General features: G+C 56.7%; 2 protein-coding genes across 2 annotated transcripts; one reads left to right on the top strand and one right to left on the bottom strand.

Annotated features, from left to right (window-relative positions):
* Positions 1 to 296: 296 nt before the first annotated feature.
* On the top strand, positions 297 to 6,551 carry CCDC86 (coiled-coil domain containing 86). The gene is made up of 4 exons (XM_054563747.1): positions 297 to 1,109; positions 3,685 to 3,814; positions 5,550 to 5,624; positions 5,788 to 6,551. The coding sequence occupies exons 1-4, from the start codon at positions 355 to 357 to the stop codon at positions 5,905 to 5,907; spliced, it is 1,080 nt and encodes a 359-aa protein (XP_054419722.1). The 5' UTR covers positions 297 to 354; the 3' UTR covers positions 5,908 to 6,551.
* Positions 6,552 to 8,283: 1,732 nt separating this feature from the next.
* PTGDR2 (prostaglandin D2 receptor 2) lies at positions 8,284 to 9,482 on the bottom strand. Its single transcript, XM_054563697.1, has one exon. It carries the CDS (start codon positions 9,472 to 9,474, stop codon positions 8,284 to 8,286), a length of 1,191 nt encoding a protein of 396 aa, XP_054419672.1. The 5' UTR covers positions 9,475 to 9,482.
* Between the last annotated feature and the right edge of the window lie 3,226 nt (positions 9,483 to 12,708).

The following is a 12,708-nucleotide window of genomic DNA, read 5'->3' as shown; positions in this document are numbered from 1 at the left end:
GATCTTTTTCCCAATTCTCTTCTCTCCAGAAAATCAGTCTCCCTTCCTTTCTCTGCTTGCGCACTCTCTCCCCCCCCCCCCCTCCCCGGGAGACTGGGTTTACAGGAAGAGCAAACACAGGTCTTAGGCTGGACCTCAATTACAGGTAAATGTGCCAAAAGGCTTTGCGCATGCGCCTCGTAGAACCCCTCGGGCCGTCAACCCCGCCTCTCTGCCTGAAACTAACATGGCCGCCCTGGCAACAGCTTCTCCTGCCCGGTACAAACGTGGCATCCGTGACGTCATAGGACGGCGCCGGTTGTCCCGGAGATCCCGGCACGTGGGGTCGGATTTGGGATACTTTCCGGCTGGGCCATGGATACACCGTTGAGGCGCAGCCGGCGGCTGGGAGGTCTGACGCCTAAGTCTCCCGAGAGCGCCACGTCAGTTTTGCAGGCAACACCAGCCCTTGTGGAGTTCGAATCGAATCCGGAAGAAACGAGGGAGCCTGGGTCTCCTCGGCCTGTGAGGCAGCCCGGCCTGGAGTCCCCCCAAAGTCAGCCGCAGACGTGCCCAGGATCACCCAGTCCACAGCCGGGGGTAAGCCTGGGGTCTCCCCGAAGGGATCCGGGCCCGAGATCCCCCCAGGGTCAGCGAGATGCAGGCCTGGAGTCTCCCCGAAGACAACCAGAGTCGAGTCTTGAATCCGCTCGATGTCAGTCAAAGCCAAGTGGAGAGTCACCGATGTTATTCCAGAGCCAAGAAGAACCAGAGGCGGGCTTGGCCCACAGTAAAGAGGAGCTGGCTCGTGGGTCCCTCCGACATCAGCTGCAGCCGGGCCCAGGATCGCCAGAGCCTAACCCCGGTCAGCAAGCGCCGGGCCCAGAGCCCTCGCCGCCGCTGCAGGATCTGACACCACAATCAGCTGACTCCACGCCGGGTCAGCGCGAGCCGAGCGAGCCACCCCTAGCAGGAGCGCCGGGGAGAGACGGCCAGAGGCCAAAGAAGCGAAAAGGATCTTCAGCCCAGGCCCCAGCGGCCAAGAAGTTGAAGGAGGAGGTGGAGGTGCCTGTAATCCCGAAGGGAAAGCCCAAGTCGGGGCGCGTGTGGAAGGACCGCTCCAAGAAGAGGTGAAGTTGGGGGGCGCAGCCGGGCAGGATGGGGTTCCCTGTGGTATTGGGGCTGCAGCCTGGAGACAGCCCCTGGGTAGGTGAGAACTCACACAAACTGGTCATTATAATCAGAATGTGTAAAATGTAAAATGCCCTGGGACCCCAGGGAGGGTGCCAGCGTGGTTATTTTTGTGCTGCCTTCTTCCTCGGGGTCGTCTGGAACCCTCCTGTGGCTCCTCATTTATGTTGTCATTCAACCTTTGTCCGCCCTCTCTAGTAAGAGAGGCAGAAGTAAGTAAACCAGCTGTTACTCAATAAAGTGCAGTGAGGTCTGTCCTCACTCACTATTATCTGTTAAGGTTATTTGCCTTTGTGATAGAAAAAAGTGTTACCAACACGGAGTATATAGGACAGTGCCAACTACTTTAGTAAGCATCGGCCAGGGACCAGCATGCACCATGGCATTTAATCTGCGCTTCAGCCCTGTGAAGCGGCAGGTTTATCCTCATATTTCATGAGGATGTTACATATGAGGAAACTGAAGCTCTGCAGAGAAACCCAGTGTGAACAGGCCATAGGAGGTCCGGGGTGGAAACAGAGAACCCAGTAAGAAGGCTGTTAACAGTGGAATGAAAACACCTTCAGAAGCTGGAGGCAGGTCTTGTGGGCGAGGGCCAAAAGGTCACCGAATTGATGTTTGGGATCTTTGAGGAAGCGGCTTCGGTGGGTGGCGCGTGAGCCCAGAGACCATGGAGGCAGCGCCTGCTCCGAGAGGTGGTCCAGCAGAGGAGGGCTGTGGAGGGAGGCAGTCACTGCTGGGAAGGCCTGGCTGCGGCTCCACCTTTTGTGCTCTTGCCAAATGCCACCTTCTGCACTGTGCTCCTTGGATGTGCCGTCTCCGTTTTTGAAGGGTGGGGTATACTGAGCACGTACTATGTACAGAGAGAGCATCGTGCTCAGGACCTCTCCAGCCGTGTCTCAGTTCACCCTCCCACCACACTTTGGGAGAAGAATGATTCTCTCCTCCATTTAACATGCGATGGTACTGAGGCTCAGAGAGGCTGCCTTGCCCAGCATCACACGGGTAGTAAGTGGTGGATTCAGGCCATGGAACCAGCCTGTCTTCCTTCAGTCTCCAGGCAAAACCCATGGTCTGCGACTGCACTGCCCCCATACCTTGGCCGCTGCCACATGTGGCTATTCACATTTAAATTGACTAAGATGAAATAAAGTTAACAATTTAGGTCCCCGGTCACACCAAGCACAATTCATCGCTCAACAGCCAGTGTGACTACGGGAGCCCTTGTTGATCAGCAGGAATACAGAGCATTTCTGTTACAGGAAGTTCTACTCAACGGTGCTGCTCTAAAGATGCACCCTTGTGTCCCGCGGTCCTGGGTGTGCAGGTCCCCGCAGCCTGGTCCTTTCAGATTGCTTAGACCCCACTTGGTGTAGGGAGGGAGGCCACGTGGCAGCCCCATTCTTCCGTGCATAGGAGGCCCTCGGGGAGGGGAAGAAGGTGCAGTGAGGGGAGCGGGACAGAATCAGCCTGGGGGGGGGCAGGTGTGGCGTCAGGTACAGGCTGTGTGTGCCAGGCTTCTGAGGAGCAAGAAGAGGGGAGAAGGTGGCCCAGAAGAGCTGGACTGACCCTTCTCCCTGGAGAGTGTTCAGAGGCTGGGGCAGGACCCCGACCTGCTGTGACAGTGCAGGGCACCCCGTAACGGTCATGGAGGAACAGAAGCTCTTCTGGAAATGAGGAAATCGGTTGGGGAGGCAAAAAGGCCGCTATGAGAAAAGACCCATGGGACACCCAAACGGGCTTCAGAAAAAGTTCAAGGAGAAAAACCTCCAGCAAAGGCGAGAGCATGTTTAATGAACGTATGTTCTCATCACCAGCTTCAGTAGTGCTGAACATGGTACTGGTCCAGCTTCGTCTTGCTCCTTGGCGTGTTTTATTCTTTCTTCTTTCTTCCCGGGCAGTGTTACAGCACGCCCCAGGTGCGTCATTGCACCCTGCCATCTTGTAGTTGTGCCTTCTCGCAGAGATAACCTCCTTCCTCCTCTTGTGACTCGGTCACTGCCACACTTCAGAAAGTTAAGACTTTCCCCGGTAACCGCCAGTGCCCACTCCATTTTCACATTTCCCTGCCAGGGAGGGGGCTTCTGAATGGCTGCAGAGAACCGCGCTGCTCACGCCGCCCCGTGGCAGTGCGCCCCATCTGCAGGGGCGCTCGTGCCCTGGCCCGCCGCGCTGGCCGAGTGGCCTGGGCTCTGTGGTCACAGATGGATTCAGGAACAGGGTGACCTTGGGCAATTATTTAACCTCTCCGGGCCTTGGTTTGCTCCTCCGTAAAATGGAGAGAACAAGAGTCCCCACCTGAGAGACACACAAGCAGGGCTTAAGAAATGGCAGCCGGGGTGATCGGAGCCTATTCCCGCCTTGAGTTGCGGCAGACCTGGAGGGTCGCCTGCCTGGCATGCAGGCCGGCAGGAAGGCGATTCTGACTCGGTTCGGGGGAAGAGCCCAGAGCTGAGAGGAGAAGGCACGAGTGCCTCCCACAGACTCTGTGAGTGTCCTCTCTCCCCGCTCCAGGTTCTCCCAAATGGTTCAGGACAAGCCCCTGCGCACATCCTGGCAGCAGAAGATGAAGGAACGGCAGGAGCGGAAGCTGGCCAAGGACTTTGCCCGGCACCTGGAAGAGGAGAAGGAGAGGCGTCGGCAGGTGAGGGGCCAGCTGGCCAGGATGAGGCTGGAGCTCAAGGGCTGAGCTCTGCTGTAATAGGCCGGGGGGAGGGGAAAGCTCACACAGGTGCCCAGAGGGAGGCTGGCTGGGCCTTTCCAGAGCCCGAGGGCACCGGCGAGGCAGGGAGCCTGGCAGGAAACAAGCACAGTCTGGGACCACAGGGTACTGAAATAGGCAGTTTAGCCTCGGGCTGTGCACACGGTTCAAGGATAGGGAGGGGTCCTGGGAAGAAGCCCCCGAGTGGCCCACTGGTGATAGGAACATTCGGTGAGGTGGCGCTGGGGTCCCTGCTCAGGTGGGAAACGCTTACAGTGGGAAAGCCTATTCCCGGTATTGTTGCTGTCATTCTGCAAGAGGTGGCTGCCCCATATCAGCAAAGTGGATGCCCGCGCCTTCCTCCAGTTTTCTCCCTGATATGCATCCCACGGTCAAAAATGCCCACTGGAGGCTCGCGCCCAACCTCGTCCGTCTTCAGGAAGCCCCAGCAGGGTGCACGGAGAAAGGGAGGCCTTGGCGTTGGCCAGCAGCTGCTCCGCCAGGACCAGGGTTCTCAGCAGGACATCACTCAGGCAGCAGTCCCCGGGCACAGGAGGAAGCAAACAGCTTGCCCCAGCCTGGTCACCGAGGGGAGGACCAGTCACTCGGTCATCTGTCCTCTGCTTTGAGTCGCCCTGGCTCAGCCTGTGGCCAAGGTCCTCTAGGAGGTGTGGCTGCTGCTAGGCCCTCATGCTAGGGCCTTATCTTACTTCCTGTATGGCCCTGGCTTCCTCTTGGCCAAGACAGCCTTCTCACTGTTGTCTTCAGAGGTTCACCTGCCCAGCCGCCAGCCCGGGCCTTCTGACCGGGACGCAAGTCTCACTTCTCATTTTCCCCAGGGGGCCCAGGCCACCCCTGCCCCGCTGAGTTACCAAAACGTGGACCAGCCCCTGTTTGTGCAGCAGCCTCGAAGCCCACACCCCAGCCTGGCCCCACCAGGGGCTCCAGTCAGCAAAGCTGACAAATCACTGGGCCTTCCATTCCCAAGACAGTCTCCCTCTAGATTCATCTTCTAAGTGTTTGTGGCGGGCCGGGTAACATTCCAAGCCCACTACATGTATTCATTCATTTACTCCTCAAAACAAGCTTGTGGGATCATTCTCATTTTAAAGATCGGGCGGCGGGGTGGGGGGGTGTGCAGTTGAAGCACAGAGATATTAAACAACTTGGCCAAGATCACCTGTTTAAGAAGTAGCAGAGTCGGGATTCGAACTGGAGCCTCTTCTCTGCAGCCTCTGCCCTTCCCAGCCCCTAATCTGGGCACATGGACTTCAGGGGCAGAGATGGTAGAAATGAGGGAACCAGCCCACCCCTTCTCCCTGGCAGTGCAAGAGGGGAGTGGTTCCAGGGTTACTGTCTACATGTGCCTGGGTTTCCAAGTGGTGAGCCACCCATGTCTAAGTGCCCTCAGCCCTGTCTAAGCCCCTGTCCTCAGTGGCTGGTCCAGATGCCCACCTTCTCAGGCGCAGTCGTTGCCTTCCCACCGTGGTAGTCCTCTGGTCCTTGGGCTCAGGGATTGCTCCTTCCTGGCCCTGCACCCACATACGGCCAGGGCCCAAGATAAGAGGGCCCTTCCCCTCCTCCCTGGGAATTCTACCAGCTCTTACTCCTTTGGGGCCTGAGAGACCAGAGCTGCCTCAGCTCCCACACCCAAACCCCCTTCCCCTGTGCATCCCAGGAGAAGAAACAGCGACGAGCCGAGAACCTGAAACGCCGCCTGGAGAATGAGCGCAAGGCAGAGATAGTCCAAGTGGTGAGTGTTGCCCTGCCCGGGGGTCTGAGTGTTGCATCCCGGATGCCTCCGCACCCCTGCCTCTTGCCCCCGCTCCCCTGCTGGGATGCCAGGCCTCCCTTTCCCTGGGGAACAGGGCGGAGACTCCAGCCACATCATTGCCCTCCCCTCACACTTCCCCCAGATCCGAAACCCCGCCAAGCTCAAGCGGGCGAAGAAGAAGCAGCTGCGCTCCATCAAGAAGCGGGACACCCTGGCCCTGCTGCAGAAGCAGCCGCCCCAGCGGCCAGTGGCCAAGGTCTGAGCGCAGGCCAGCACAGAGGCCTCCTGGAGCCAACCACGTCAGACACGGCGCCTTGCAAGCCACTGGTCACGCACCTGCGCTGGACCCAGCACTCCAACTCTGGCTCCGAAACAGGGGCCCCACTCCAGATGGGGTCCTGAGCCTTTGGGGCTCTTAGGCAGGTCTTTGTGAGACAAAGGACCAGAGGAAGCCTGGGACCTGGCAGGGATCGGGCTGGGGCGGAGGAGGTTCTGCTCCCTCCTTTCTTCCTTTCTCCAAGTGCCTTCAAACCAAGGAGAGTACATTCTTCCAGTTTCTCAGGGAGCTAGTGACCAAAAGGTATGTTCTGTCTCAAGGTCCTGGCTCTGTCCCAAAGGCTGCTTCGGGTACCTCTGCACCCTACCGACTGTGCCCCCGACCCCTGAATCTAGCTCCACCCACTTTCAACACTGAAAGGTGAATGTGAGAGGTCGCAGGGAGCAGCATTCCTCTCGAGCCCCCTCTGCAGAAGCCTCAAAGATCTAATGGACTCATGCCCATCCAGTCCACAACAAAAATATTTATTGAACACATGCTGTGTACAGGCATAGATATAAGTACCAGGGAATACAGGCAAAAGTCCCTGCCCTTGAGGAGTGTTCATTCTGACATGGAGAAAACATAATAAACAAAGTGAAGTTTATTGTGTGTCAGACGGCGAAAATGCTATGAGTAAAGCGGGGGAGGGGTGGGAGGGAACCGGAACAAGGTGCTATGATGGGGCGTTTGCTTTGCCAGCTGTACACCTGCTGTTCAGTTTTATGGCCCTTGCAGTGGGCCAGCCCTACCTGGTGCTGGGAGTGAGCAGTGAGCTAGCCTGCCCAGCCTGAGGTTGGTTCAAGGGGCACTGGCCCAAGGTCCCAAGAGAGTTTCTCATCCTGGCTCTTCCACGAATGTTTCATCTACCAAACATTTACTGGCACCAGCTCCATGCCAGGCCCTGGGATGCCGAGCCGAATGCGGCAGTCCGACCCCCATGTCCATGGCAGGCAGAGGAGATGGACGTCGTGCTTTGGGTGTGCTATGGGAGACGTACAAGTAACCCTTCACATCTGTAGGTGGGCGTGATAGCTACCCAGCCCCTGCGTGGTCCCAGGGTGGGTGCCACCAAAACCTTGGGATGACCAGTGTTGCCCCCACAGCACACCATAGAACTCAGGCACCCGGAGGTGCCACGCTAGCTAGGGAATGTCGTGTGCTGGGATCTCGGCAGCTGCTGTGCACACTGAAATACTGAAGACTGAGAAGACCATCAGTAAACATGCCCACTGCACTATGAGTAGCCCAGGTTTCCCAAACATTTGACCTTGGCACACCTCTGCTTTTTCCACCTTGTAAACACTTTGGACAATGCTGGGCCAGAGGGTAGAGATGGAGGCTCCAGCACAGTTACTATCTTATTACCTGGGATATGTCCGGAGGTTTTTTCACCTACTAAATAGTAGTTGAACAAGTAATGCTTGGTGGTCAGCATGTAGACCCTGTACTTTGGGCACGTTCCCTGACCGTGCACCTCCGTGTGCACACCTGTAAGAACTGGGGCTAATAGAGCCTACCCCGGAAGCATGTGGGATAAAGCATCCAGCCCAATAAATACTGGCTAAATGGCTCAAGTGAAGAGGTTAGATGGGAACAGTGTTTCCCAAACCTTTCTCACTTTTCCATTCCAAAAATGCATCACTGGTGTAATGTAAAAATACCACTCCTTCCCCCAGGCATCTGGTGAAGTTGAGCTCCGGGGAGATGCATCCTGTATGCCTTGGGGAGCCCACAACCCTAGTCTGAGAAGCCTTAATGACCTTAATCTCATGGTACCCCAGGAGTGGTCCGTGGCCCAACAGCACCGACATCACAGCCTGGGGGCTTGTTAGAAATGCAGCATCTCAGCACCCCGCCGCGCTGGATCCCTAGGTGACCTGTGTGCAGTAGAGTTGGCAAAGACTCTGTTTCTGAAAAGATTTCACTGAGTCATGTGGGACACTTTAAAATGCAGGTTCCCAGGTCCCGCCCTTCGGGCTAAGCTCCTCAGGCTGGGATATCTACATTTTTTTCCCTCATTTCTAGAGAGAGGAGAGGGGAGGGAGTAAGAGAGGGAAGCATCAACCGAGGGAGAGAAGCATCGACTGGCTGCTTAACATCCATAACTGCGGACCTGGCCCACAACCCAGACATGTTCCTCCACCTGGAATTGAACCAGCGACCCTTCTGATGGCAGGCTGGCACTCAAGCCACTGAGCCACACCAGCCAGAGTAGGACATATCTACATTTTTAACGATGGCTCCTCCAGGATGCTTTTGCACTGGATTGTTGCCTTGCCTTTGCTTTCCGGCGAGTATGGCCACGTGGCCGCGGTGTCTCTAACCACATGTGGTGCCTGTCGCCTGCCTCAGGGGGCCCTTCTCCTCCAGGGATCCGGCCCGGCCCTTCTGCGATGGTTCAGCAAGGCCACCGCACAGCCACTCCAGCAGGCGCTGCGGCCTGGACAGGCGGGAGGCAGGGACCGGGGCGGGGGTGGAGGAGGCGCGGCGCCGGCGGCTGCTGCCGGTGTTGAGGTCGGTCTCGTCCACCAGCACGCTCTCCAGCACGCTGCGCAGCGAGCGCCGCAGCTTGTTCAGCATGTCAGGGCAGGCGAACACGTAGAGCAGCGGGTTGATCACACTGTTGATGAAGGCCAGGCTGGTGACGAAGGGCAGCCCGCGCCACACGAGCGGCCGCAGTGCTTTGTCGTTGTGCGCGCGCGCCTCCAGCAGGCTGAAGACGTGGTAGGGCCCCCAGCAGAACGCGAAGGCCGCCACCACAGCGGTCACCAGGCGAACGAAACGCCCAGACCTCCGGCGGCCGCGTTGGCGCAGCCGGGCACTCACGGCTGCGTGGCTGCAGGCGATGATGACCAGTGGCACCAAGAAAGCCAGCAAGAACTTGCTGACGGCCAGGGCCAACCCACGCGAGTTGCACGTAGCGTTGGGGTCGGGCCCGGGGTTGAGGAGCAGCAGGTTATAGTAGCACATGATGCGCCCATCCTTCCGCTCAATGGTGTCCCGGAACACGAAGTAGGGCACGGTGTTGAGCACGGCCAGGGCCCAGAGCACCAGGCAGACCTTGTGGGCCGCTCCCACCGTGCGGTGGTTCTGCGCCCACACTGGCCGCACCACCTGCAGGCAGCGGTCCAGACTGATCGCACTGAGCAGGAAGCCGCTGGCGAACATGTTGAGGAAGAAGATGGAGGAATGCAGCTTGCAGAAGGTGGTGCCCAGCTCCCAGGAGTGGCCCACAGCCAGGAAGTAGGTGAAGAAGGGCAGAGAGGCGGTAGCCAGCAGGTCGGACAGCGCCAGGTGCAGCACCCAGGTGGTGATCACCGTCTGCCGCATGCGGCAGCCCACCAGGAAGAGGATGAGTCCATTCTCCATCAGGCCCAGCCCGGAGGCCAGCCCGTGCAGCACCACCGAGGCGTGGTCGATGTAGCGGATGCTGGAGTTGCTGTGCCTTTGGAGGCGGGTCATCTCCTCCAGGATGGGGCACAGGGGCTTTGTTGTGTCGTTGGCCCACATGGCGTGTGCTGCGACAGAGAGAAGGGGGCACTGAGGTGGGCAGTGCAGGGGCCCCGGGGACCTGGGCCAGGACATGGGAGTCTGACCCATGAATGTTATTGATGAGGTCCCCGGGGATCAGTGAAGGTGAGCAAAGGCAATAAGGTGGGGGAGATTACATCTCAGCTCCCCTACTTGCTACCTCTGTAACCTGGAGCAAGCCATTTAACCTTCCTGAGTCAACTTCCTTCTCTGCAACATGGACGTCAGTCATAACATGGCCTAACTCAGAGGGTTATTGGGAAAATTGAATGAATATATATATATGAATATATAAATACATATGTGTGTGTGTGTGTGTGTGTGTGTGTATGTATTTAGAACAGAACCTGGCACACAGTAATACTACATCATTGTGATTGTGATTATTGTTAAGCAGACAGCCTAAGATCACATGGAGAAATAAGAACGCAGGCCATGAAGGTCTGACTCCTTTGCCCAGTCCCTGGGGAGCTGAAGCATGACTGAGGCCTCACCTAAAGGGCAGGTGGGTTCAGCTGGCCTGGCAGATGGAAGGGGTCTATGATGTTAATGGATGTTGTCTTCCCCCCCTCCCCCTGCACACACACAGCACCCCCAGACCTTGGCCCTCTGCAGTTTCTCCTTGGGGCCCTTTGCTCCCACAGTGGTAGCTGATTGGGTGTGTTGACTGCAAACAATGGCGCCAGCCCCTCCTCTGATAATCAAAGAGGAACTAAGATAAGAGCAGAGAGAGCTGAGCAGGAGGAACTACAAGATTGGGCTTCTGGAGACCCAGTAAAAGATCTCTCCCCTGCCTGGGTGGAAGGGCAGCTGCTGTGCCTGCCCCAGGAAATCCAGCCTGTTCATTCATTTACTCACTCGCCCGTGCACTCACTGCACAGATACTCATTGAGCAACTAACTACTCGGGGAATCGCTGGAGCAGCCAGCCTCTGGCAGATGGGCAGACGCCCCAGATGTGCACACCCACAGCCTCATCAAAAACCCAAGACCCTCTGATGTGACACTGGTCGAGAAGTGAGGGCTGAGGAAGTAGGAGATGGACAGCAGGGGTGAGGAACTCAGATTGTCCCGGGCCCCCTCCCCCGCCCCCGCCCGGCAGGCCAGGACTGTGGTAGGTTTCTTATACGGGTGCTCTCTTGCTCACAGCAATACAAGAAAGATGCCAGTACTTCTTTCCATCCCATTTTGCAGATGAGGAAACTGAGACTCAAGGGTTTAAATAATTTGCCCAAAGCCACCCAAACAATACAGGCGTGTTGATGAATAACAGTTTAGCACTGAGCCCATTTTCTTTCATCTCTCTCTGCTCTAAGTAAGAGATGATGGAGGAAGATGAGAAGGAAAGAGGGTGGAGGGTGGTCTTCAGTATTTGTCTTTCCAGGGAAACATTTTTGGCCAGGACTAGAAAATCCATTCCCTTCTGCAGGTACCATGTTCTTTTGTAAGGTGAGGTCCCGGGATATCAATCTAGAATATTCCTGGCAGAGAAGCCCTTTGGAGCTGGGGGTCTGCAGGCAGGTGGGTGGGAAGCAATCGGTCCCACGCTCCGTGCGAAGGCTCATACTTCCTTAAGCTTGAGAGTTTGCGGAGCACTTACACTCACAGTGACCCTAGGAGACCCCATTTTTCAGAAGAGGAAACTGATTTTGGAGAAGCAACTTGCCCAGCGTTCCTTAGCAGCAGCGGCAGAGCTGGGACTGCACGCCAGCAGACAGACAAGTGCCATGCCCTCTCTTCAAGTCCAGCAGCTGCTGTCCAAGTCCCATGGGGATGCTCAGAGAGCACGACCCTACTGCACCCTGGGAACCCATCCCGACTGGTTCTCTGGCTGCACAGAGTCAGCCCCCAGCCTGCCGGGACCCTGAGGGAGCCCAGCGGTGAGGGGCCTGTCGTGGGGCAGGGCTGTGGGCAGAGAATGCAAGCTTTTGGAGTAGGAGACTTGGGTCTGAATCCCGGCTCCTTGACTTCTTGGCTGGATGAACTTGGGTCAGTCACCCTGAGACTGTTGTGTAATCCTAGCAATCGCTAAAGACAATGCAGGCCCCTCCTTTGAGCAGCAAGTCCCCTGCAGCCTTTGGTGAACCCTCTGCCATCTGCCCTGTGCCATCCTAGCTGCTAAGAGCCCTCTCCCCTGGTAAAATGGTGCCTTCTCTCACGGGTCCAGAGAGGGCACTGGGGCTGCCCAGTCCCTGGTCCTCTCCCTTCTTACCTGGGCACAGAGGGACAGAGCACAGGATTCCAGCCCTGGAGGCTGTCAGCTTCTGGTAGCAGCTAGACAAGAGGCACTGGGTAGGAGCAGGCAGCAGAGTCAGGCTGAGGGAGGAAATAGCTCTCAGGCCCAGAGTGCATGTGTGTGTATTTAGGGGTGGGGTGGGGGGAGGCGGGGACAGCCGGAGAGTGAGTTGTCACACTGGTGTTCAAGTAACATTAATCTCCATTGGTAGGGAAGGGACATGCCCGCTGGCAGCCCCTGCTCACCCCTCTCCCTTTACAGAAGCCAGTGCTAGTACATGTGGGGAAATAGGTGTGTGCCCAGAAGTGTGAGCCCGAGTGTGCAGAGGGCTTTTAAGAGAGGCTGGCAGGTAGGAGAAGTGCACGAGGAAGGAACAGAATACTGTCTTAGAAGCCCTAGGATACTAATACGCTGTTTTGTGAGGATTAACTGGCATATTAGTTAATAATAACAGAAAGTTGCCTTGGCTGGTATGGCTCAGTGGATTGAGCTCTGGACTGTGAACTGAAAGGTTGCTGGTTCGGTTCTCAGTCAGGGCACATGCTTGGGTTGCAGGCCAGGTCCCCAGCTGGGGGCATGCGAGAGGCAACTGATCATGTATCTCTCACACACTGATGCTTCTCTCCCTCTCTCTCTCCTTCCCCTCTCCTCTCTCTAAAGTAAATAAATAAAATCTTAAACAACAACAACAACAACAAAAACAGTGAAACAGCCAGAGAAAATGGCACCAGGCCATTGACAATAATGGATCCAGAGGGACTGGAGGCCCTTTGTGGGTCCAGTGTCCAACACTGGAGATTCGCTCTGTTCAGCAAACATGCATTGGAACCCCTCCCACATGTCAGACCCCCTGCTTGGCTTTGGTGATGAAGAGATAAATTAAAGGAATAGTCTCTGTCTCCAGGTTGCTCATCATGAGGGTGGGGAACAGTTGCATAAAAAAGTTACCATGGAGGGCAAAAGTGGCAGGATATCAAG

Source organism: Pteronotus mesoamericanus, unplaced genomic scaffold (genome assembly GCF_021234165.1).
Source record: "Pteronotus mesoamericanus isolate MK-2021 breed Mesoamerican mustached bat unplaced genomic scaffold, CSHL_Meso_final scaffold_83, whole genome shotgun sequence".
Lineage (NCBI taxonomy): Eukaryota > Metazoa > Chordata > Mammalia > Chiroptera > Mormoopidae > Pteronotus > Pteronotus mesoamericanus.
This window is presented reverse-complemented; position numbering and strand designations above follow the sequence as displayed.